The sequence below is a fragment of the Trichechus manatus genome, unplaced genomic scaffold, assembly GCF_000243295.1.
Source record: "Trichechus manatus latirostris isolate Lorelei unplaced genomic scaffold, TriManLat1.0 scaffold00024, whole genome shotgun sequence".
Taxonomy (NCBI): domain Eukaryota; kingdom Metazoa; phylum Chordata; class Mammalia; order Sirenia; family Trichechidae; genus Trichechus; species Trichechus manatus.
This window is the reverse complement of record NW_004443960.1, coordinates 16902091-16928669: the sequence shown is the minus strand read 5'-3', so window position 1 is coordinate 16928669 and position 26579 is coordinate 16902091. Positions and strand designations below refer to the sequence as shown.

Sequence of the window (26579 nt, the reverse complement as noted above, 5' to 3'; positions counted from 1 at the left end):
ATAACGTTTGCTGCTCTGTTGAGCACTGATGCTGCGTCAAGAACCTTCCACCACCCCTGACCCTACAGGGGACCCTGGGCGGTGAAGGGAAAGGGGAGGGGACAGGCCCACAAGCCTTCCTCAGGGGGCCTGGGTCTGTGCTTCCTTCAACAGGGGGGTCTCCAGCGCCTTCATGGCCAGGAGGTGAGGTAGGCACTGTGGCAAAGCAAAGCACACAGTCCCTGCCTGAAGGGGGTGCCCTTTCTCAGCTCCCTGTGATTGTTGCCATGTGGAAATGAGGGCTAAGTCTTGTCAGATCTTCAGTCTTGTCAGTCGTAGGGGGGAGATCTGGATTTATACCTAAAATCTCCTGATCTTATACCCTGACAACAGATTTTTAAGAAATTTTAAACACTGCATGGACCAAAAAAATCATCTTCATGAGTGAGTTGGCTTTGGCCCAGGAAGCCACTGGTTTATGACCCCCACACCAACCCTTACTTATATTTTTACCTTGGGTAGCGCTATGAGTTGGAATCGACTCATTGGCAATGGGTTGTTTTGTTTTGTTTTTTTTTGTTTGGGTGATGCAAACAGTTTGCACTCGACTACCAATAAAAAGGTTGGCAGTTCAAACCCACCCAGCAGCACCATGGAAGAAAGGCCTGGTGATCTGCTTCCGTAAAGATTACAGCCAAGAAAACCCTACGAAGCTCAGTTCTACTCTGTAACACACAGTGTTGCCATGGATCAGAATGGATGGCAACAGATTTGGTTTGGGTTTTATAAGTATTTAATCTGAGGGGGCTGAGATGTATTATCTCCTGTGGCATCCTAACAGGCTGGGATGTGAGCTGTGTTATTATCCCATCTTACAGAGAAGGAAACTGAGTCTCAGAGAAGCAAGCAGCATGCCCCAAGCCACATGGGGGCTCAGAGGCAGGAGTGGGAGCTAAGGTTTCTCCCGGCTCTCGTCTCTGAGTGGGCTGCTTGCGTTCACGGCTGTCACACTGAGCTATTCCCATCTCAGTACAAAGAGGAAGGAGTAGAGATGAGAGAGAAGGGGAGGAGGAAGAGGAGGAGGGGACTAGGGTCCTCCCAGTCTGTCCCGAGCTCTGGGCAGGTTCCTCCTGACCCAGGAGAGCAATCCTGGACCCAGGTTCTCGCTGAAGGGCCTCTCTCTCCTCTCAAGCTCAGAGGTAGCCTTCTCGGGGCTCAGGATGCAGAGGTGGGGGCTGTGGGCCGTGGCTTCCCTGACCCTCCTCTCTGCCCAGGCCTTTCCACAAATGGACATCAGTATCAGCCCAGGTGAGTCTCGGGGCTGGGGCAGGTGAAGAGGGGATACCCCACAGAGACTTGAGGTCCCATCAGTGAGGCCTGGCTGCCTGGGTACAGGCCTGGCTCAGCCAAGGATGTCAGGGGACCTGGCTGAGCCTTGTGACACCTCCGCACCTAACCCCCCTCACAGGCACTCCCCTAGGGCCAAACCAGTTCAGTGGGTGAAAGATATAGTGGTTAAGAGCTTGGCTGCTAACCAAAAGGTCGGCAGTTCAAATCCAACAGCTACTCTTTGGAAACTCTATGGGGCAGTTCTACTCTGTCCTATAGGGTCAGTAGGAGTCAGAATTGACTCAGTGGCCATGTGTTTGGTTTTTTATAGTTTGTTAGACGTTCCTGGGTGGTGCAAACGCTTAACACGCTGGGTTGCTAACCAAAAGGTTGGAGGCTCAAGTCTACCCAGAGGTACCTCAGAAGAAAGGCCTGGTGATCTACTTCTGAAAATCAGCCACTGAAAACCCTATGGAGCACAGTTTTCAGCTTACAAGCTGTGTGAGCTGGGTCAGGTTTATTAACCCCTCTGGGCCTCAGCCTTTTCTGAAAAAATGAGGATCATAATGGCTCCCTCTTCGGGCTGCCATACAAGGGAGATAGAAAGGGCATCCAGCATTTTGTCTGACAACCCTATCATCCTACTACTTCAATTTACCCCAACACTGGAACAGCCCAATAACGTGGCCTTATGAGAATCTCCATCTAGGTGTTTCATTATTCATTTTACTTTAATGGGGATCAAAATAGTATCTCTACCATAGGGTTATTGTGAGGATTAAATGAATCCAAATATGAAAAGAGCCGAGAGCAGTGCCTGGCACTCAGTAAGGGCTACATAAGTCTTAGTTGTCATTATTGACTTTATTATTATCTTTAATATATTATATGTATATCTTAAAATGTTGGAAAGTGTCTAATGCACTGACATGGGGAGGCCTGGAAACGGTGGTTTTGTTACAGCTTTAGGTCTGAGCACCCCGATCCCCTGGCTTGTGACAGCTGTCCCAGGGAGCCTTCAGACCCCACTGCTGTGCCACTGGAGGTTGAGGATGTGTGGCAGGCATGGTTAGCCCTCTGGTGGCCTCCCTGGAGGGCTGGCCCTGTGACCCCCAGCCCTGTGGATTTTGTGGGATATCGCCAGAGATTGGGGCCCGTCAGCCTCAGGCATGTGACCTCCCAGTGTCTCATTTGGAGGACATGGGGTTCATATGAGCTCACTTTCTTCCTCTTTGCAATGGGGAGGCTGGATGCTGACTCTGGGGGACCCTCTGTCTATTGGGGTCACTTCCATGGTGAAGAGTCCTGGATCCTGCAATCTCTTTGTGCCTGTAGCTCCTGCTGGCCACCCTCCCAGGAGGGTTCTTTCCAAACATTGTTTAAAAGGTAAAAATATATATATATTTCAGATAAATAAGGGATAATTTTTTAGTATAAATCTGTCCCATACAGTGTTTGGAACATATGCTAAAAATGCATTTATTATTTATCTGAGATGCATATTCAGCTGGGCGTCTTGTTTTCTTTTGTTTTTTCCTAAATCTGGCAACCCCGGTGGTCGGCGGTGAGGGTTCCCAGCAGCAGATGGGAAAGAGCCCTGAAGCTGAGCCCTAACACCCTTAGCTTGTACCAGACCCTATTCTTAGCTCTTTTCATTTTGGGATCCATTTAATCCTCACAGTAACCCGATGGCAGAGATAGTATTTTTATCCCCACCAGGGGCTCCAGTTCTGTTATAAACTCTGAGAGTCTTTGGCCCCCTGCTCTTGGGCCTCAGTTTCCTCATCCCTACAGTAGGTGAGCAGGAGAGAAGCTGGGCAGAATACACTTGATGGATGCCTTGTTGGTTCTGAGATCTTGCGTGTCTGCCCAGCAGCAAGTGGGAAGGGGCCTTGAACTTGAAAGTGGGGTGACTGGGAGAGTTTTTTCTCTCTCTCTAGCCTGTGCCCATGGGATCTCTCTAACCTTCAAGTTTCCTTCTCTGGAAAGTGGGGATAATAATGGAACCGACCAAAGGTTTTGGGGTCTTCAGTGAGACCGTGCAGGTGAAGTGCTCAGCACAGTGGTGAGTGATTGAAAAATGAGAGGTATTACTATTACTGCTTCTGCCGCTGCAGTTGTTGTCATGATAGAATTGGCTAGGAGACGCAGTCTCATGTCAAGACAAGTCTGGAAAGAAAGTTCTAGACGTCTGTCCCCATGCCTCACTCCACTCTGCAGATAAGGGAACTGGGATTGCTTCAAACCCTGCAGCCTTGGAGATCTCAGAATTCGGAGTTGGAAGGAAGGGTCCTACAAATTCATTTAGTTCAACCCTTCCATTGTACAGCTGTGGAAACTGAGACCTACAGAAGCCAAAGGAACCCATGCAAGGTAATCATCAATCCTAGGTAGAAAGCCCAGCTCATGCCTAAGCAAGCAGGTCCTGTAGAGGAAAATAATTTCAGTCTAGAAGAGAAAGTGTGAAAGAGTAAGTGTGTGTGTTTAAGTGGGTGTATGTATGAATGTCTGTGAGTGTGAGTGTATGTTGATGTGTGACTAAAACCAAAACCAAATCCATTGCCATCTAGTCGATTCTGACTCATAGTGACCCTGTAGGACAGAGTAGAACTGCCCCATAGGATTTCCAAGGGTGTAATCTTTACAGAAGCAGACTGCCACATCTCTCTCCTGTGGAGTGGCTGGTGGGTTCGAACCACTGGCCTTTGGTTAGCAGCCATCGCTTAACCCATGTGCCACCAGGGCTCCTTGATGTGTGACTAGAGAGGGATTACAAGATGGACTGACACAGTGGCTGCAACAATGGGCTCAAACATAGCAGCGATTGTGAGGATGGCTCAGGACCGGGCAGTGTTTTGTTCTGTTGTACATAGGGTCGCTGTGAGCTGGAACCAACTCGACGGTGCCTAAACACAACAAGGGAGGGCTTGCTGAGGGTCTCAGCGGGTCCTTGGACAGCATGAGGGTAGGTGCACACTTGCAAAACCTCCTTATTGAGAGCGGGCCTGGTTTTTTCTTCCTGTTCTGGATACCCCCAGCCCTTATGGACAGAATAGGGCACCCAGCATTCATCTCACTTAGGGCCTTTCATTGGTGTCCCTGGGTGGTGCAAACGGTTAAGCGCTTGACTACCAGCCGAAAGGTTGGAGGTTCAAACCCACCCAGAGGCGCCTCAGAAGACAAGCCTGGTGACCTGCTTCTAAAAGGTCACAGCCTTGAAAACCCTATGGAGCAGTTCTGCTCTGCACACATGGGGTCGCCATGAGTCAGGAGCAACTCAATGGCAACTAACAACAATGAAAGATTTTGGGAAAAGGCCCTGGCCTTTCCTTGCCACCGTACATGCAGATGTATGCAAATAGCGCAGCACAGCCACACCCCTAGGTTTACTTTGGGTTGGGGGGTACTTTAGTCACCTCTGAGAGACTAGGAAGGATTTAGCTAGATTGGATCCCTTTCCCAAAACCTTTTCTCTGAACCTGACTTTGATCACATTATTTAAATGGATTAACGAGTATAAAGTGCTCAGAATAATGCTTAGCACCCAGCAAGAGCTACATAAATGTTTGCTGTTATGATTCTTCTACCATCAAAAAGCTTCCTTTCCCTGGCTCCTGAGCCCAAGAATGGTCTACAGTAAAGGGAATTCTAGCAAAATGCTTTGGAGTTCTAGGCCTGCTTCTGTGGTGCTTGAAGGGGGCAGATGGGGAATTAGTCAAGTTTTGTAGCCTTTTCCTCTCCCCTCCAGGAAACTGGCATTGTGCTCCCTGCTCCAGTGACTGGCCACGTTCCAGGTCCCAGGATGTTTCTACAGTAATAATATCCAATGTTTGCTAGAAGGCCTACTATGAGCCAGGCACTGGCTTCCCTGTGTAGCAGGCACTATCACCATGCCCATTTTACAGATGAGGAGACTGAGGCACAACGACTTGAGTTTCTAGCTGGGGCCATCTAACTACAGAGTCCAAACTCTTTAGCTGGGCAACTGGACATCCTCACCTCCTAGAGTAGGGCCGAAAGTTCAGACCATAGAGTCAGATCCTAGAGTGTCCCTTGGACACTCTGGCCCATACTCCAACCCCTCCTCTATGGTCTCTGTACATACTTCTAGAATTTTTCTTGTTATGGTTGTTGTTAGTGGCTGCTGAGTCTGTCCCCTACTCGTGGTGACCCCATGCGCAACGGAACAAAATGCTGCCCAGTCCTGTGCCATCCCTATGATCAGTTGCAGATTGGACCATTGTGATTGCTAGGGTATTCATTGGCTGATTTTCAGAAGTAGATCAATTGCCAAGCCTTTCTTCCTAGTCCATCTTAGTCTGGAAGCTCCACTGAAACTTGTTCAGCATCACAGCAAAACACGCCTCCATTGATAGGTGGGTGGTGGCTGTGCACGAGGTGAATTGGCTGGGAATTGAACCTAGGTCTCCTGCATGAAAGGCGGAAATGCTACCACTGAACCACCACTGTGCAAGTATCTCTGAATACATGATTATTAACTGTCACGTGTGTGTATTTGTCCCTGCAGACCGTGAGCAACTTAAGAGCACAGACCTCAAGCAAACTAGTCACTCAGGAAACATTGGAATATTTGCTGAATTAATTAGTCATAAATATGCTGTTTAACATATTTATGTTACAAATGAGAAAAGCAAAACCAGAAAAGATGTTTTCTAGGTGCACTATGAGTGGTTAAGAGCTCAGCTGCTAACCAAAAGGTTGCAGTTCGAATCCACCAGCCACTCCTTGGAAACCCTATGGGGCAGTTCTGCTCTGTCCTGTGGGGTTGCTATGAGTCAGAACCGACTCAACAGCATCTGACAACAACTACAACAGAAGCACTATAGTGTTCAGAGGTTCCCAAGCCCATCAGACCTGGGTCCCAGGCCTGGCTCCACCACTTGCTAGCTGCAGGGGAAGGTGACTTAACCTCTCTGAGCCTCAGTTTCATCATCTGTAAAATGGGGATGATGTTGAAACCCAATTCTAGGTTGGTCTCAAGGATTCACTTACTAAGCACCAATTAATGGTAGCTGTTATTAGCAAGATAAGAAACTTGTACTCCATCACGCAGGGGCCTGCTCTCCGTCCAGTCCTCTTCCCTCCGCAGCTTGTGTCCCCAAGAAAGGCCTTGAGAGGGGAAAACAAGGCTCAGGCAGGGAGGGTGGGCTGCTAGTTTTGCTCACCAGAGCCCAGGCTCACTGGGAAGGAGCCAGTTTGGCAGTGGGATGTGTGAACCAGTGAGGCAGCAAGAATCGAGGGCGACAAGGGGATGGAGCCCTTTCAGTGCTACCTTCCTGAGACTGAGAGGTGCTTCCAGGGGTCAAGTGCAGGGCAAACGCCCTAGAGCCCCCATTCCTGGTTGGCTCCCAAGGCTGATCTGGGCAGGAGGTGGCAGGGTAGTGCATTCGTGGGTGGCTGGATTGGGGCCAGGGGAGTAAGCAGCCAGATGAGTGGGAAGGTGAAAATTTATTCTTTTAAAGAGAGAGAGAGAGAGAGAAACAACTCAGCCCTGAACTCCACTTGTGGGTTCTCTTTCCATAAAAAGCTCAGAACTCCCAGAGACTGACTCTCACCCTAGCTCGGAGACCTTGGGGGTCCTTGATGCTGCTGATTGAGTTAAAGGGCTATGTAGTTTGGCCTCCTGGTTTCCGGAGCGACAAGCCCCTTTGTGCACCCCCTTCTTCTCCACTTCTGTTCCCCTCAGCTTCCTCCCCCTCTAGGATTCCCGGCCAGGCTGAACCATTTTCAGTTCTCCACATGCTCCATTCATTCTCATACCTCCACGCGTTTGCTCATGCCATGCCCTCAGCTTGGAACACTCTTTCTCTCTCTCTCTCTCTTTTTTTTTTAAACAATATTTTACTATGTTTTAGGTGAAAGTTTACATAGCAAATTAAGTTCCCATTTAACAATTTTTACACTAGTTGTTCCATGACATTGGTTACATTTTTCACAATGTGTCAGCATTCTCATTATTTCTATTCTGTTTGTTCTGTTTCCATTAATCTAGCTTCCCTGGCCCCCTCACCTTTTCATCTTTGCTTTAGGGTAAATGTTGACCGTTTGGTCTCATATAGTTGATTATTTATTTAAGGGAGCATAGTACTTATGGGTGATATTGTTTAGTTTATAAGCCAATCTAATATTTGGGTGAAAGGTGACTTCTGGGAGTGGCTTCAGTTCCAACTTCAAAGGGTATCTTAGGGTAATAGCCTCGGGGGTTCTTCTAGTCTCTATCAGTCCAGTTTAAGTCTGGCCCTTTTTAGGAATTTGAGTTTTGTTCTACATTTTTCTCCCATTCTATCTGGGACCTTCTATTGTGTCCCTGGTCAGAACAGTTGGTAGTGGTAGCCGGGCACCATCTAGTTCTTCTGGTCTCAGGCTAGATGGGGCCATGATTCATGTGAGCTATTAGTCCTGTGGACTAGTTTCTTCTTTGAATCTTTGGTTTCCTTCCTTCTCTTTTATTCCAGACAATTAGAAACCAATAGTTGTATCTTAGTTGGTCTCTGACTCTTATTCATCCTCCAGGTCTCAACTGGGACATCACTTCCTCCAGGAAGCCTCCCCGGATCTCTGAGTCTAGGTTATATGCCACTTTGAGGCACTCCTATGGCAACACTCTGTGTTTCCCCCATCCAGGAAGGGGACTTTTGGAGCTCTGTCGTCACCTATGAGCTCCTTGAAGACAGGGGCTGGGCAGCAACAAATTCAGTTAGAGAGGAAAGGGGTAAACACATAGCCAGTGTCCCAAGTAATTTGGGGGCTTCCCCCCGAGTTTTTGTCTACACATTGCCTACGAGGTCAGGAGCCACATCTGCATAGTGTACCGCAATATCTGCAGCAGGTAGCCAGCTGCTACCTAGGAGGTACCTGATAGTACTTGTTGCATTAATAAAGAAATGAATGAATGAATGACCAGCCAATTGAGGTTGGGGCAAAAGGAAATAGGCTTAAATGCAGCAGGAATCTCTACCTTAGGTCTAGAGCCAGGAAGCCTGGCTTCTGATTCCAGCTCTTCCACTTAGTGACTGTGTGATCTGGGGCAAGTTGTTCAACCTCTCTGTGCTTTGGTTTCATCACCTCTGAAGTGGGGAGAGTGATAACTACCCCTTAGGAAGTGTGAAGATTAAATTAAATGAATCAATCTGTATGAAGCGCTTAGCACAATGCCTGACACACAGTGAATGCTCAGGCTAGAAAACTATAGCAACCCCTTCACAAGAGAGACACAGCTTAGTTTGGTTTGGGGTTCAGGTTGATAAAAAGGCCTCTGAGATCCTTCTAGTCCCAGTGTCTAAAATCCCAGAGGTAAAGGGGAGGGGTAGAGGATGCCTGAGGCCAGCTTGGAGTTTGTTATTATCCCAATGTAGGCAAGCTGCCCCTTTTTGCCTTCTGGGTCCTCCCAATTAAAGGCTTTGGCCTGCCTAGGTAAAGGGGAGTAATTAGGCAGTGACCTGTCACAGCCCCATTTTCTGGCAGCTTTCACCCCAGGCATCCATAACCACCATTTGCTCAGTGGAGAAAATCAAAGGGACCGGAAGTGGGTGGGGAAGGAGGGGTGTAAGTGGCTCTGTAGGGGTCACACCTCAGGAAGCTTGTTTTCCAGGATGGAGACTTCCTTTTGAAATATCCCCAGGCTTCAGGATCCAGGAGCAGCCGTGGAGCCTCTGTGGGGAGCAAGGACTCTCCCATTCTTCTCACCACACCTGACACCCTACATTTAATTAATTATTAATTTCCCCTTGCCAAGCTCTACTCAGTGAGGGAGTGAATGAATGAATGAGTGAGTGAATGAGTGAGTGAGTGACTTTACAGGCTCCGTTTTTGGGTCTGGCACACTGTAGGGTATTGTGCAGACAAATCACCTTGGGATCTTGTTAAAATGCAGATTCTGGTTCAGTGGGTCTAGGGTGGAGCCTGAGAGTCTCCATTGTCTAACGAGTTCTCAGGTGATCCTGAAGCTCCTGGTCCACAGCCATCATTACCCTAAATAATCCAGAAAACCGGGCTGGGTCAAGCCGCCTTCAGCACGTGGAAAACTCCAGGAACATCATCCCACTTCTCAGTTCAGTCTATTGATTCTGTTCCAACACCAGCTGCAGAGGCAGCACTTCTTTCTCTGACCCTAACCACCTGGAGCGAGGTCAGACTCCAGAGTGCCACGTCCACCCAAGACCTCAGACTCCAGCTGCAAGTGTGGGAGTCCTCATATTACATTCACTTCTGACCTGCTGGCTACAAATCCAGGGGTTCCTTCTACCCGCTCAGGATACCAGCTGTAAGCTCAGGGATCCCCAGGGCTCCCTTACATCTGACCTGCTGGCTTCTACTACCCCCTTGGATTCTATAATTCACTAGAACTTCTCACAACTCACAGAAAGTGCTATACTTATGTCTACAAATTTATTATACCAAAAGGATATGAATGAAGACACACATAGGGTGAGGTCTGGGAGGGTTCCCAACATGAAGCTTCCTCTGGGTGAATGCACTACCCTCCCACAAGGAGACTTGGTGGTGCAATGGATAAGTGCTCAACTGCTAACTGAAAGGTTGACTGTTTGAACCCAGCAGCCACTCAGTGGAAGAAGACAAGACTTGGCGATCTGCTCCTGTAAAGATTGTCGTTGTTGTTGTCAGGTGCCGTTGAGTCTGTTCTGACTCATAGCGACCCTCTGTATAGCAGAACAAAACGTTGCCTGGTCTTGCACCATCCTTAGAATTTGTTGCTGTGTTTGAGCCCATTGTTGCAGCCACTCTGTCAGTCCATCTCCTTGAGGGTTTTCCTGTTTTTCAATGACCTTATGCTTTACCAAGCATGATGTCCTTCTCTGGGGATTGGACCCCTCCTGATAACATGTTCAAAGTAAGGAACATGAAGTCTCACCATCCTCGCTTCTGAGGAGCCTAGGAAACACTATGCGGTATATCTTAGTTATCTAGTGCTGCCATAACAAAAATACCACAGGTGGATGGCTTTAACAAAGAGAAATTTATTCGCTCGCAGTTTAGGAGGGTAGGAGTCCAAATTCGGGTGCCAGCTCCAGGGGAATGCTTTCTGTCTCTGTTGGCTCTGGGGGAAGCTCCTTGTCATCAATCTCTCCCGGTCAAAGAACAGCGCAGGACGTCAGGTCCAAATGACACACTATTCTCCTGGCCATTGTTTCTTGGTGGCATGAGTTCCACCATGTCTCTCTGCTCTCTTCTCTGTTTTATATCTCAAAAGAGATTGGTTTAAAACACAACCTAATCTTGTAAATTGAGTCTACAAGATTACCTCATTAACATAACTGCTACTAATCCCACATCGTAGAGGTAGGGTTTACAACACACAGGAAAAATCACATCAGATGACAAGATGGTGGACAATCACACAATACTGGGAATCATGCCCTAACCAAGTTGACAGACATTTTTGGGGAACACAATTCAATCCATGAAGTGTAGTTCTACTCTGTCCTGTAAGATCACTGTGAGTCAGAATCGACTCAATAGCACATAACAACAACCTTCCCACATGCATTAATGTCTGTTACCAACCAGGAAGCGCGTAGTGCTTCCCTGTCCAGAGCCTTTATTGGGTCATCGTTAGGTAGGCATGTTTGATTTTAATCATGCTTCCCCTTCCCCAAGGTCTTTCTGACTTGTTCACCTGGAGTCACCTCATTAGCATAAACCCTCAGGTGTGGCCTAGAGGCCTCAACAAAGACACTCCAATAACTAGGGAAATTACAAGGTTTTAGAGGTTATTTCTCAGGAACCAAGGACAAAGACCAAATTCTCTGGTAAATTTAACCCCACACCAGGAGAGGGGCAGGGACAGGCCTAGGACACTGTACCCATCTAACTCAATAATGCAAAGCTCTTTCTCTCTGCCATATAGAAGAGGGCTGGGAGAGCAAATTCTAAATCAGCTGGCCCCAGTTCAAAGATGCGGATGCATTGCGAGACTGTTGTCAGGATTGTCCAGGGCTGGGATTAGCCAGGGTTGATCCTCACAGCTGCTCGGGTTGGGGGAAGGGCTGATTCCAATCAAATGGAAAAACTAAATGGCTGTGACCAGTGATGGGAAGCTTGGCCTGAAACCTGCTTGCTTAGCACATCTCTCTCTCTCTCCCTTTTTCCTAGTTTGCCACTTATTTATTTATTTACTGGTGAAAATATAACAAAACATATGTCAATTCAACAATTTCTACGTGTATAATTCAGTAACATTGATTGCATCCTTCATGTTGTCCAACCATTCTCGCTATCCTTTTCCAAATTATTCCACCACCATTAACATAAACTCAAAGCCCCCTAAGCAAAAACTCCCAGCAGCTATCCTGGGATTAAAGCAACTGTCCCTTCCTTTCCCCAGACAAGTGCACGTGCGCACACGCACACACGCGCGCGCACACACACACACACACACACACGCGCGCGCGCCCTTCTAATTTTGCTTTGAATTAGAGGGACCCCTGAAGCCCGTCAGTCTGAGTTATGAAACTCTGAGCTAATCATAATAATCATACTATTACAGAACACTTAATGTATGCCAAGCACTCAACTAATTTATTTGGTTCAATTAATTGGCCCAGCAACCCTATGAAACAGGTGCCATAAAGATCATTAACCATTCTCAGCCCTTGATTTCCCCTGATGAAGATTTACTATCAAAGACTTGGGATTCAAGAGACCTAGGTTCAAATCCCCACTCTGCCACTTACTAGCAAGTCACTTAGCCTATCTAAGCCTCAGTTTCCCTATACAGGCAGTCCCCATCTTACAGTGGGGTTCCCTTCCAACGACTCCATCGTAAGTCAGTTCTGACGTAAGTCGGATACCTCTTTTTTTTTTAGTTTTTATTATGGCCTTTTATGATTATGGCCTTTTATTATCAGTATCTTTATAAATCTGATCTTTATTTGTCTTTAGGGGTTGGAAACATTAAATATAAATTTACAGATATATTTTAATACATACATACATAAAAAATACACAGAACATTAAATAACAGACGGTGTTAAGTGCAGTTCATACTAACTTGAATACGTCGTAAATCGAGGACTACCTGTACGTGCTTGGCATAACCTAAGTTCAGTGTATTTTGTTCACTACTTTATTATTCCATGAGCTCAGCCAGCCACTATAGTGAAAAAGCAAAGATTCCATACCACTTAGTGGTGTCAAAGGAGTCCTGGTGGCACAATGGGTAAAGATTTACAGCCTTGGAAACCCTAGCGGGCAGTTCAACTCTGTCCCATAGGGTCACTATGAGTCGGAATTGACTCGATGGCAACAGGTTTGGTTTTTGTTTTTTTCAGGTGATAGCAAAAGAGACCCCAGAGATCAGTTAGTTTGACAGCGAGAAGGGAAGGGTGTGCCCGCGACACCCAGCAGATGAAGAGCAGAGCTGGGCTAGAACCCTTGCTTCCTGACCCCAGTATAACAAATTTCACCACGGCCCACTGCCTGCCCTCACGAAAGAGGCACCCAATCTAGTGTGAGAAATGTTCTCAGCACACCTGCCTTTCCCTGTCAGCCATCTTGAGCCGTGGTTTAAAAAAGTCTCTCCTAAGAGGACTTCCAAGGTCCCTGGGTGGTGCAAACAGTTTGCCCTCGGCACACCCAGCAGCTCTGCAGAAGAAAGTCCTGGTGATCTGCTTCCATAAAGATTACAGCCAAGAAAACTCTATGGGGCAGTTCTACTCTGTAACACACGGGCTCACCATGAGTTGGAATTGGGTAAGAGGCCTTCAGAGCTGCTGAAACTGGGGAGAATTTATCATATCCAACATAGGTTTTTAGTGTGTTCCTTTTCAGAATTAAGAACAAACCCTGAACACCAGCAGTTCAGTAAGCAAAAGACAGAATCTTGGCTATAGCTTGTTTAGAGTCCCTGGGTGGTACAAACGGTTAACACACTGCCCTGCTAACCAAAAGGAAGTTCGAATCCACCCAGAGGTCCCTCAGAAGAAAGACCTGGCAGTCACTCCTGAAAAATCAGCCATTGAAAACCCTATGGAGCACGGTTCTACTCTGACACACATGGGGTCACCATGAGTCAGAACTGACTTGACAGCAACTGGTTTTCATAGCTTGTTAGTAATCTCGTGAAAAAGTGTGTGCCCTTCACAGATAGCCCAGAATTGCAAATTGAAGCCAGATTCCCTTTGTAGCTTACACAGTTTGCAAAGATTTCCATTAAAGTGATAACACTCAGCTCTGGCTGAGTGTTGCTTTCAGGAGGTAACTTAGCAAATTATATCAAAGTCTTAAAAATCTGTCTTCAGAAAATCGTTGGAAATACCAAAAAACTTTATATACAGAGCTGTTCATCTCAGCATTAGTTGTAATCATTTCCTTTTTTTTTTTAAAGGAAACAATCTAATTATCCAAAAAATAGGGAAATGATTAAATAAATTCTAGTATGTCCACTCAGCGGAGTATTCGAGAGCTATTTAAAACAATGTTTGCAAAAATGTATCATCACATGGGGAACTGCTTATAGGCTGACATTAATTTTTAGGAATCAGAATGCTGGCAAGTGTGTATAGTACACCATGATCACAACTGCAGTTTTTAAAAAGTAACTGCATACAAGGGTGAGAGAAAATACACCAGAGTATTAGCATTTCCCAAATGTCCTGTAATGAGCGTATATTACTTCTCATTGTTTGGTAAATTTTAGAGATGCATGCATTTTGGGGACCTCAAGTGTAGCATTGGATTAATCATGATGGGACCATGTTTTACTTTCATTCTTGGAAACACATAATAAGCCATGGGAACAAGATCAGCCATGCCAGCCTCCCTCCCAGTCTGTTTTCTCTCTGCCCCCTAGCTGTGCTGGAGCTGCCCCAGGTGTCCCTGTGCCCCCTGTTCTGGGTGGAGTTCAGAGACCACTGCTACAGATTCTTCCCTCTCAGTAATACCTGGGGGGAGGCAGACCTGTACTGCTCCGAGTTCTCCATCGGCAGGAAGTCGGCCAAGCTGGCCTCCATCCACAGGTGAGTGGGCTCCTTGGTCATCCACAGCCCAACACCAAGCGACACCTTGGGGAAGGGGAGTCAAGAATGGTGTGTCTCTTTGATAATTGAAGCTAATTTGTATCCAGCCCAATTTCTCATTGAAACTGACGTTGGCAGTAGAAGGCAAAGTATTCAGCAAGGATAGCAAATAGCATGCTGGAGAATCCATCTTTCTGAATGCCAGTAGCCTCTGTATCACATGTATATATGTATACATATAAGGACTATAAGGAATGTAATAAAGAAATACAAGGAATAGTAAGTGACATTTCTTTGCTAAGTGTTTCAGGTACATCGTCACAATCAGGCTCCTTCAAACCACATTAGGTGGTGGTTGTCGTTAGTGGGCTCTCTGGTGGTGTAATGGTTAAGAACTTGGCTGCTAACGAGAAGGTTGGTAGTTTGAATCCACCAGCTGCTCCTTGGAAGCCCTAAGGGGCAGTTGTACTCTGTCCTGTAGGGTAGCTATGAGTCAGAATCAACTCTGCGGCAATGGGTTTGGGGTTTTTTGTTTTTGTTTTTGTTTTTTGGTTGTTGTTAATTACCATGGCGTAGTCTCCACCTCATAGTGACCTTGTGTATAACAACAAAACGTTGCCTGTTCCTATGCCGTCTCCATGATCTTTAATGTTTGAGCTCATTGTTAAGGCTATTGTGTCAGTCTATCTCACTGAAGGTTTTCCTCGTTTTCATTGACCCTCTACTTTGCCAAACATGCTGTCCTTCTCTTTCCTGATGGCATGTCCCAAAGTAAGGAAGATGAAGTTTCGCCATCCTCACTTCTAAGGAGCAGTCCGGTTGTATTTTCTTTAAGACTGATTTGTTCGTTGTTCTGGTAGCCCACAGTACATTCAATATCCTTCTCCAACACCACAGTTTAAATGCATCAATTCTTCTCCTGCCTTCTTTTTTCATTATCCAGCTTTTGCATGCATATGAAATGATTGAAAAGAGCATGGCTTGGGGCAGACACACTTTAGTCATCAGGAATACGAGGAATAATAAGTGACATTTGTTTGCTAAGTGTTCCGGGTACATCATCACATTCAGGCTCCCTCAAACCATATTAGGTAGGTATCCTCATTTTACAGATGAGGAACCTGAGGGTCTAAGAAGTAACTAACTTATTCAAAATTACACAGCCGTTAAAAAAAAGTTGCACAGCCATTAAGTGGTGGAGGTGGGTTTTGAACCTGAGCAGTTGGATGCCATAGCTCACCGTCCAAGGCCTCCTTTACATTCCTCTGTGTCTCCTGTCTCCAGCCACACTGACCATCTCAGAGTTCTCCAGTTCATCCCCTTTACTTGTCTATACCTTTGCATATTCTGTTCCCTGTGCTGGGAATGGCTGTCCCTATCTTCTCCTCCAGGTAGATACCTCCTCAACCTTCAAGACTCAGCTCTGACAGTATCTGCTTACTGATGTCACCCTGACTCCCTGGCACCCTAATTACACCCATTACCCACTCTCCTAGAACCCTTCCTTCATCACAGTTTAATTACTTGTGTTCACATCTGACTTCCCTACTGATTTGTGAGTTCCTTGAAGCAAGTTGTGATAGATAGGTCCCTTGGCACCCAAGCTACAAATTTACAATCTTGCTTCTCTTCTTCAAGAACCTCAGAGACTTCAAATTAGAAAGAGGGTTGGTTCTTTATGTTTTAGAGCCACTGAATTTTAAGAATAGAAAAGAAATCCTCTATCTTCGTTTCTAAAGGAGTCTGAATCCACCTATAAATTCATCTAACAGATACGTTGAGTCCTGAAGAATTTATCGAGCCGGTCAGTGTCCAGCCAGGAAAACAGGAACCACTACAAATATTTAAAACAGAGAATTTCATACAAGAAGGAGGTTACACAAGAGATGGAAGCTGAGAATTTAAAGAGAAAATGAGCAACGTAGAGATTACCAATAGCAGGAAACCACTGCCACCCTAAGCTTCTGTGGGCGCTGCAGCGACTAAGGAGGGGCAACCCCAGCTAGAGACTCCCAAGGCAGAGAGGGGAAGAAATACCCTGGCTTCTCTCTTCCTCCCTCCAGTCGCTCATTACTGCCTCCCATTGGTCGGAAGTCAGCTGACATGGAAGCCTGGACAATGCTGTCTTTAGGAATCAAATGAACCCTCTGTGATACGGTGCTGAGCACAACGCAAGACTGGCATGTGTAAAGATGAAATAAGTGGAAATGATGTAAGTGGATGAAATAAGTGCTCGAAAAATTCCCAGGCCAGAGAGGAAAAGGAGACATATTGTAATCAGGGGTTCGAACTGGTTCAGTCCAATTTGACCCCCTGCTGAGAATTTGCCTTTCTACCCTAGATATGCTGAATCAGAATCTACATTTTAACAAGATCCCCAGGTGATCCTTATGTGTAAATAAGAATATGCAAATTCTCAGCAGGAGTAGAACCTGAATGAACTGGTTCAAAGCCCTGATTGTAATAAAGGGTATTCCAAGAGTATCAAAGGGATTCCAAGTGAAGATTTCGCTTTAGCCAGACCACGGTGGGGGGGGGGGTGGCGGTGGGGGGGATAGCTCAGCCTGCCTGATGGTGATTGTAAGCTAAACCTTGGTTAACTGGACATCAGAAGAGATTCCAAGAAAACTCAAGGTTTTTCCAGCAATCCCTGGCCCAGTGCCTGTTCTTTCTGCCACAAGTTGACCTTCTTCCTCTCTTCTCAACCCCTGGCCTCCCTCATGTGCTCATATTAACATTCTCACACACTTTATTTTCTATTTTAAGCCCCTTTCCTCTTTTGTACAGATAGTTCCCCACTTTAGCACATAATACTTTCCTGAAAACTTACAGAAAAGTTGAATTTGAATAATACATTCACTTGTTATAAATGGAGTTCAGTTCCCATAAAGCTAAACAATATTATACATCTTAGTCTTTGAGATGCAGTCTAATTCTGCATCTCTGGCATTTTCTTCATGCTTTTTCGTTTTGTTCTTTCCCTCCATAATTAAACCCACAGTCAGCTTATGTCCACAGGGCATCTGATGAAGGTTTCAGATTCTCATATTTTCAGGTTACTAATAATGTCCATCTTTGTTTCAGTTGACGGTTGAATCAAATTAAGTTCACTTGATCTCTGCTCCTTATTACTTGTAGTATCACCTTGGGTTTCTCCATCTGCCAGTTATTTTGATCATATATGGGGGAATGCAATAAAATATTCAAATAGTTGCCCAAGCAGGTGGTGTTGAACAAGGACGGCAATGGCGCCAGAATGCCTGAGCAGACACTCTGCCAGATGACTGTTCAAAATGCATGTTTGGCAGTTGATATAGGAGAGCAGAACTGTGCATGAGAGGCATTTGGGAGTACCAGCGCTTACCCAGCAAGGTAGGACCACCTCCCTCCTTTTACCATGGGGGATAATATTTCCAAGATGCTTCCTACAAACTTCCTCTTACATCCAGTTGGCCAAACTGGATTATATGGTCAGCATTAGCTGCAAAGGAGACTGGGAAAGTAAAGCCTGGCTTTCCTAGATTCCATTGTAGGCAACAAAGTAATTAGGAATGGTTGTTAGGCAGACAAGCAACAGTGCCTTCTCCAGTGTCTGCTTGAATGAAATGAGTTCATGTGTGTAAAACACTCAGCACAGTACCTGGCATAAAATCAGGGCTCAAGAAGCAGTTTAATGACGAAGAAAATCTCCATGTGTCTGTCTGTCTATCACTCTACAGCTATACTTCTCTATCAACCCATCAATCCATTGATCCATCCATCTTTATTCTTTGCTTTGTTGGTCCTCCATGATTTCTTTTGTTAGATGAATTATTTGATACTCTTCTTTGAAATAGAACATTAGGATCCCCCAAGGAGGTATCACTGCAGAAGGAAGGGCTGTTAACTACAGGGATTTGGATTTGCCGAGTGGGACATGTTTTGCTGAGTGAGCAATGCGAGTTCAAGCCTAGAACTGAATTTCCCAGGAAAACAAAAGTTTTTGGAGATGGTGTGGAGAAAAGATTAGGAGAAAGGAGGACATGTAAGCATTGGTAGTATAAGGAGGGCTTTTGAAGGAGAAGAAAAATATCTAGTGGAGATTTTTATTAAGTTATCTGACATGTGCAACACAGTGTAAAACTCTTCCTTTGTTTCTTGATGCTACCTTCAGTAAAAGACACCTTGTTTGCTAGTGTTTGTGAGATAGATTTAAGTTTTTAAGTGTGAATAGCTGTGCTGAGTCCTGCTTTGAGCTGGCATGGGTCAAATTCAGAGATGTCCATGGGAGGACAGCCACATATAACTGACCTTCTAATTAAAAAAAGAAGAAGAAGGCAGAATGGCATCATATCCTCTATGTACTTTGCTTCAGGAAGGTTAACAAGGATTGCTTTCAATTTTCAACTCTATGCTATGCAAGGAGGCCTGGTGGCGCAGTGGTTAAGAGCTCATGCTGCTAATCAAAAAGGCCAGCAGTTTTAACCCACCGGCTGCTCCTTGGAAACCCTATGGGGCAGTTCTAGTCTGTCCTGTAGGGTCACTATGAGTCAGAATCAACTTGACAGCAGTGGGTTTGGTTTCTGTTTGTTTGTTTTATCCTATGAAAGGAGCCCTGGCAGCACAATGGTTAGGCACCCAGCTGCTAACCCAAAAGTTGATGTTTCTTACCTGCCCAGTGACTCCATGCGCGAAAGACCTGGCGATCTGCTTCTGTAAAGATTACAGTCAAGAAAACCTCATGGGGCAGTTCTACTCAGTTACATGGGTCACCGTGAGTCAGAATTGACTCAATGGCACCGAACGACAGCAACATCCTATGAAAAGAGGCAATGAGTAACGTGCCACTGTGTTTCTTACATCCACAGCTGGGAGGAAGATGTCTTTGTGTATGACCTCATGAACAGCTGTTTTCCTGAGATCCCAGCTGACATCTGGACAGGGCTTCATGATCATTGGCAGGTGAGGATGCACTGGCCATCAGGCCTCCCTGGGAGCTCTGCCCAAGGTCTCATTTTGACTTAACCAAACTTTCCTATAGAACCTATGTGCCAGTCTCTGCTATGCATCCAGCATACAGAGGAAGCGGACACCAAGATGCCACAGGTAGAAAATGATAAATGTGATGCAAGAGGATTTGGTGGGACTGTATGGTGTGGAGGTTTCTAGGGGCCAGGGAAGACCTCAGTCAGTTTGGTTCCTCCAACATGATACACACCAGGACCGGATTAATTGTTCAAGAGATTTTAGAGGGGAAACATTTGTGAAGGGGGCAGAAGTAGGCAGGGAGAGCCCTCAGACCAAGATGCGGGTCTGCAATTTGTGAAAGGAGAAGGGGAAGGAAGGGTTAGGTAGGAGGAGCCTTAGATCACAGCAAAATTCTGAGGAAGTCTTGGCTAGACCACTGCTGAGTCCCCAAGCACAGGTTGCCCATTGCAGGAATCCCCCATTGGCAGGAATGGGCCAGCACTAGTACCCCTGACATGTTCCATCATGACTGGAGGAAGCATGGTCTCACCATGGACGCAGTGGTGGACCCAAAGGGCCGGGAGCTGGAGCTGTCAGTCAGCTATGCTCCCCACAGCTGGTCCTCCTAAAGGAGATCTGAACAGTGCATATCCACGGCTGCCACAACCTCCCTGGGTCAGAGACATTCTAGCTAGTGTCTGTTGGATCAATAGGAGCAGCCAGAGGAAGAACATTCCAGGTAGAGGGAACAGCATGGGCAAAGGTCCTGAGGTGGGAGAAGACCACTGTGGCTGGGATGCAGAGTGGGGCAGGGGTTGGTGGAATAATGGTGGATAATAGGCTACAGAGGGTGGTTTGGGCCAGATCTCATACCTGGCAACATCATAGCAAACTCCACCTGGAGATTTTCTTCTCAGCCTTTCCCTGGGCAAGCCACATACCGAGTCTATTTTGCACGTATGCTTCTAGCTGCCTCGGAGCACTTAGAGAACAGAGTTCTGGTTCCAATTCATTTCTGTTCTGTCGCTTACCGGTTGGGGGATGATTTGGGGCTGTTTTTTTCTCTCTCTCAGTTTCCTCATATGTAAAATGAGGATGATTATAATAGTGCCTTGTTGTAAAAATTAAATGAGCTAATTACATGAAGGGCTTAGCATGGTGCTTGGCACACCGTAAGAGCTCACTTAAAAAAAAAAAAAGTTGCCGTTGAGTCAATTCTGACTCATAGTGACCCTGTAGGGCAGAATAGAACTGCCCAATAGGGTTTCCAAGGCTATAATCTTTACAAAAGCAGATTGCCACATTTTTCTCCCAGAACCTATATAGGACAAAGTAGAACTGCCCTGTAGGGTTTCCAAGGAGCAGCTGGTGGATTCAAACTGCTGATCTTTTGGTTAGCAGCCGAGCTCTTAACCACTGTGCCACCAGGGCTCCAGAACTCACCTAGGACAGTAGAATTTGCTGCTATAGCAGTAGAAGTAACAGTAGTGGCCAGGCTCAGTATAGGTATTTTTTAAAATTAATAGAATTCATCTGGCAAAAAAATCCACATGGAAATTGTAAACAAGAAAAAATAAAATTTTCATTCATAATAGCAACTTCAAAAAATTGGATTATAGATGCCTTTAACAAAAGTTTTAAAAGAACAAGCCCAAACCCGTTGCAGTCGAGTCGATTCCAACTCATAGCGACCCTGTAGGACTGAGTAGAACGGCCTCATATGGTTTCCAAAGAGTGGCTGGTGGATTTAAACTGCTGATCTTTTGGTTAGAAGCCGTATCACTTAACTACTGTGCCACCAGGGCTCCAAAACTTTAGGGAACTGATATCACCAGACCTACTAACAATAATAATAGCTAACAATACAGTAAAGGGGCTTGGTTTTGTTTTCTTTTCAGGGCTCACCGTGTGCCAGGCACTGTGCTAGAGCTTTTGCATTCTTTAACTCAGCCAACCCTCACAACAAGTCTCTGAGGGAGATGTCAGCTCCACTGTATGAGTTTCCACATACAGAAGCTCAGAAAGGTTAAGTATCTTATCCAGGTTGCAGAGCTTGGAAGTGGGTGGAGCTGGGATCTCAAGCTCTAGTCTCTCCGTAGTCACATGCTGTGCCCATCCCATGCATGACTTCCATCACCATCAGGGCTTTGAGGGAGACTTTTCTAAAAACTTGACTAAGTGGAGAAATGGAACTTGTTCACAGGCATTGCAAAGATGTGGTTCTTCCCACGGTTAATTTGCACATTCTAGTGCAGCACCAATCCGATTCCCAACAGCACTTCTCTCAGAACTGGACGAAGTAATTTCACAGCAAGCAAGACAAATCCAGACTATCTGAACAAAAGAAAAGTCAAAAGTGTAGCTGCATCCACCTGTGAAATATAGTAGTTAGGGTACTGGGTACTGGAGTCCAAGAGACCTGGGTTCAAATCCCAGCACTAATGCTTTATTAGCTGTGGGACTATGGGTGGATCAGTCTGTGTCTCAGTTTTCTCATCTGTAAAATGGGGATGATAATACCTGATTTGCAGGATGGTGAGGATAAATGAATAAAGCAGCTGGCGTGGCACATAATAAGCCCTCAATAAATGGCAGCTAGTAATAGTGGAGGGAGCCCTGGTGGCTCAGTGGTTAAGAGCTCGGCTGCTACCAAAAGGTCAGCAGTTCGAATCCACCAGCCACACCTTGGAAACCCTATGGGGCAGTTCTACTTTGTTCTGTACGGTCGCTATGAGTCAGAATCAACTCAACAGCAATGGGGATTTTTTGGTAATAGTGGTGGCACAGTTAAGCACTTGGCTGCTAACAGAAAGTTTGGCGGTTTGAACCTGCCCAGTGGCTCTGTGGGTGAAAGACCTGGTGATCTGCTCCCGTAAGGATTACAGCCTGGAAAACCCTATGGGACAGTTCTGCTCTGTCACCTGGGGTCGCTCTGAGTTGAAATCAATTCCGTGTCACCTAACAACAACAGTAGCGGTGGTAACAGCAGTAGTATGAGATTAACAGTGAAAACTTCTGCTCAGATGTAGAGGTGTTAGAATGTTACCTCTGAGCTGGGGCTGGCTCAGATGCCTGATTTTCTCTCCGGGCTTGCTTCCTTACCTCTGGGTGGAACCCGCAGGAAGGGCAGTTTGAATGGACCGATGGCTCATCCTATGACTACAACTCCTGGGATGGGAGCCAGCCGGACGACGGTGTCCACGCGGACCCACAGGAAGAGGACCGCGTGCACATCTGGTACCGGCCCACCAGCGGTGGGTGCCCCAGAGGCCAGGGCCCTTGCAGGGGTGCTGGGGAGGCAGCATGGATTCCCCAGCGACTGGCAAGCTGTTCAGCACCTTGGAGAGTGGCCAAAGGTTGTTCGGGTGGCACAGAAACCAAACCTGTTGCCATTCAGTTGATTCTGATTTATAGCGACCCTATAGGACAGAGTAGAACTGCCCCCATAGGGTTTCCAAAAAGAGACTGGTGGATTCGAACTGCTGACCTTTTGGTTAGCAGCCACGCTCTTAACCACTCGCCAGTGCTAGGGGCTGGCTATTCTCCACAGTGAATGCTTTGAACAATATTTAATGGTAGGTGTTGACATAAGGAATCCTGGTAGTACAGTGGTTAAGCGCTTGGCTGCTAACAGAAATGTTGGCAGTTCGGACCTACCCGGGGGTCCACAGGAGAAAAGGCCTGGTGATCTCCTCCTGTAAAGATTACAGCCTAGGAAACCCTATGGGGCAGTTCTGCTCTGTCCTACAGAGTTGCTATGAATCGAAATTAACTCTATGGCACACAACAACAACAGGTCGTTGACATGTGGACTGTGATTTTCTGACAAGCCGTTAGAGGGAGGAATGTGAGAAAAAAAGACTTGTATAGAGAGTACCCAAAGGGAGGGGCTTCCATGTCAGCTCCCTCAGGTAGCAAAATGCAAATCCCAACCCAGGGTCAGGCTCCCAGATATTAGAACAGGGCTAGTCCTGCGGAGGTATCGAGGTGTATGTAGTAAAAAGAGCACAGACCTAGATTCGAATCTTGGCCCTGTTGCTTCCTAGCGCTGTGTCCTTGTGGGGGAACTGCTTATCCTCTCTGAAATTCTGTTTCCTCTTCTGCAAAGTGGGCTTAATCCTTCCTACCTACAAGACCGTTATGAGGACTAAAGGAAGTATACTTGGTATAGTGTAATGGCAAGAACAAGGACTCTAGCTAGAGTTGACTGCCCTTGTCTGAATCCCAGTTCCACCCCTTACTAATTGTGCAGCCCTGAGTAAATGTCTTCACCTCTTGGTGCCTCAGATTTTTCATCTGCAAAATGGGCTGATGATACTTAACTCACAGAGTTGATGTGAGGTGTAAAGAAGAGAACGTATAAAAAGTGCTGCCCATGGTTTCCATTAGCAGTCATCATCATCATCATCATCAACAACACTCTAAATCCTCACACCAACCTTAAGAAGTAAAAACTATTAATTAGTTTATCTGTAAAATATTCGTTTTGCAGATGAGGAAACTGAGGCCCAGAGAGGTTTAGAGACTTGTTCGCGGTCACACAATAAGCAAGTAGTGGATTTGGGAACTACAGAAATGGCTCTACAGAACTCCAGACCCAAACATTGAACTGTTGTTCTCTCTTTGCTTCTTTGTCTTTTCCTAACTGGGGAGGGAGCTATGGAGCAGTGACTTAGCATTCTGGGAGCCTGCCTGGAGCCAAGACCAGCTTTATGAGACAGTAAGACTGGACAGTAACTCTGTCCAGCATCAGCAAGGAAGAGCTGCCGGTGCAGACAAGGCCTACTGGAGAAGGCTTGTACCCCAGTGGGGTGGGGGTGTTCCTTTTATTGTGGTGGGAGGACCTTCACCCAGATTCTCTGCTTTCTTTCCACCACAGCTCTGAGGTCATGGAATGATAATGCCCGCAGCCGAGAGTTCCCCTTTGTCTGCAAGATCCCATCACTGACCATTCACTGATCCAGTCTTGCCCGCATCGAGTGAGCCGCAATTCCAGCATTGTGTTATAGCTGTACCTAGAGTAGCGCTGACATTCAATAAATGTTAAAAACACAGAGAAGGTAAATCTTCCAGACAAAGATTTTAAACAAGCAAATCTTAAAGCTACAGGGTGGTCACTCGGCCATAAGTGACAGGAAAACCCACTCAAACTGGCTTAATAAATAAGAAGGTTAACTGATTCAAGTAACAAATGTCCAGGGGTTGCTCTGGGTTCAGAATTGGGTCTCATTGGCTTGGCTCGGGTCATACGGCCATTTCTGAAGTGATCCCTTTGGTCTATGCTGATTGGCGAGGCTCTGCTCAGATGCACATCTCCGGGGCAGAGTGGGGTGGGCGTCAGTGTCATCTGAACCACATGGGCCAAAAGAGGAAGTGGTTTCCCAAAGGAAAACAAAAGTGTCATCAGAAGAAAGAATGGATGCCGGGCAGGAAAAATAAAACCTGCTGCCGTCGAGTCAATTCTGACTCTTAGCGACCCTGTAGGGCAGAGTGGAACTGCCCCATAGGGTTTCCAAGGCTGTAATCTTTACAGAAGCAGACGTCTTTCTCCCTTGGAGCTGCAGGCAGATTTGAACCACCGACCTTTCAGTTAGCAGCCGAGCACTTTAACCACTGTATCACCAGGGCTCCTGCAGGAAAACGGATGGATTTTTATTAATGGAAAGAGCACTGGACTCCCTCCAGGGAGTCAGGCGGTCTGGGTTGTATTCCTCATTCTCTGAGCCTTGTTTCTACTTTGATGTGAACTAGGAGAGGGCAAAAACAAAAAAAATCTGGCCCCTTGGGTTCCAGTAAGAAGCCAGAGGGAGAATGAAAGATGCAAAATGCACATCGATTGACACGTGGCAAATTACTCTGCCTCTGAGATTTTACCAGAAGAATTGGTCCTGGTGCCCAAGTTGAAAACAACATGTTCTAATTACCCCTTATTCTAAGGCGAGCAATGAACAAATGGGACCTGTTACCTTCCCCCCGAGCTTACAAAAGTGTCCTAGGAATTGGCCTTAACGACATCAACCACTGCCCCCCGCTCCACTGCCTGGTCCATATAAGGAGACGTGAGTGGGGGAAATCAAAGATGGGGTCCTTGGCCTTGTGGGGAGTTTATTGTTCGCAATGAAAGGGGTTTTCACCTTCCTTTCCCATGGGAGGGGGAGGGGAAAGGGAAGGCCTCCTCCCCACCCCCAAAGTCAAGCGAGAGAGCACTAAGAAATTGCTTGTAGAGATTGGGGGTGTCTCACTCCCCAACAAGAAGCTGACTGTGCTGTTAGAACTGCCATCCCCCTCTGGTGCTCTGCCAGGAACAAGACGGACTTATTGAGCACACGTATTACGTGTTCCTGGGAGCTTGGGGGGCATCCGGGAACAGATTCTGATGCTTACTGGGATCCCGAGGTAGGAGGAGAAAAGGGACAGTGGTCAGCAGGCCCAGGAGGAAGAAGATGTGGCATGGGCCTTGGATGGTTCCGAAAAGGACGGTAGTGGTTCCCCGGCTCCACATGAAGAAGCACAGAGGTTAGCTCTTCTGTGCCTCAGTTGTCCCATCTGTAAAATGAGGACAGCAATAGTACCTACCTCATAGTGTTGAAGTGAGAATTCAATGAAGTAATATATAGAGAGGTTTGAACAGTGCCTGCACGTAAGCCAGAAAACTAAACCCCTTGCTGTCAAGTCAGTTCTGACTTATGGTGAGCCCATGTGTTACAGAGTAGAACTGAGCTTCATAGAGTTTTCTTGCCTGTACTCTTTATGGAAGTACATCACCAGGACTTTCTTGCATGGCACTGCTGGGTGGATTTGAACTGCCAACCTTTCGGTTAGTAGTTGAGCACAAGCCATTTGCACCACCCAGGGCCCTAGTGAGTGCTATATAGTTAGGTTATCATTATCATTCCATCAGTTGGTTATTGCACAAAAATACCATGTAACAAGCCACCCAAAACTTGTTGGCTTAAAACAACCATCACTTATTATAGCCCTTGCATCCGTGGGTCAGCTGGGGTTTGGCTGATCTAGGCTGGGCAGTTCTGCTTCAGGCTACGGCAGCTAAAACAGCTCTGCTTCTCACTGCAGATCTCTGGGCCAGTTAGCGTGGCTCTCTTCCTCTTCCTCGGCTGAGTGGGCCAGATGGAGCTTGTCCTCATAGCAAAGGCGTAGAAGGGCAAGCAGAAACAGGAAAGGCCTGGGCTCAGAACTGGCACATGGTCAGTTCTGCCCATGCGCCATTGGCCCAAGGCAGTCCATGGCCAGGCCCAAATTCAAGAGATGGGTTATGTTCTGCTACGTATATTTTCAACAACAACAATAAAAAATAAATAAATTATT

At 46.4% G+C, this 26579-nt stretch overlaps 1 protein-coding gene across 1 annotated transcript; it reads left to right on the top strand.

The window, feature by feature from the left end:
- The first annotated feature begins 1199 nt into the window (after positions 1-1199).
- CLEC19A (C-type lectin domain containing 19A) lies at positions 1200-24227 on the top strand. Its single transcript, XM_004373294.2, has 5 exons — positions 1200-1287; positions 14141-14306; positions 19154-19247; positions 22375-22507; positions 24133-24227. The coding sequence occupies exons 1-5, from the start codon at positions 1200-1202 to the stop codon at positions 24210-24212; spliced, it is 561 nt and encodes a 186-aa protein (XP_004373351.1). The 3' UTR covers positions 24213-24227.
- Positions 24228-26579: the final 2352 nt, after the last annotated feature.

What these genes read in the sequence shown, in the direction of transcription:
- CLEC19A (XM_004373294.2), top strand. Translation starts at nt 1,200, where the DNA reads ATGCAGAGGTGGGGGCTGTGGGCCGTGGCTTCCCTGACCCTCCTCTCT. An exon ending in GGACATCAGTATCAGCCCAG is followed by an intron (nt 1,288 to 14,140) that starts GTGAGTCTCGGG and finishes TCTGCCCCCTAG; the next exon opens with CTGTGCTGGAGCTGCCCCAG. An exon ending in GGCTTCATGATCATTGGCAG is followed by an intron (nt 19,248 to 22,374) that starts GTGAGGATGCAC and finishes TGGAACCCGCAG; the next exon opens with GAAGGGCAGTTTGAATGGAC.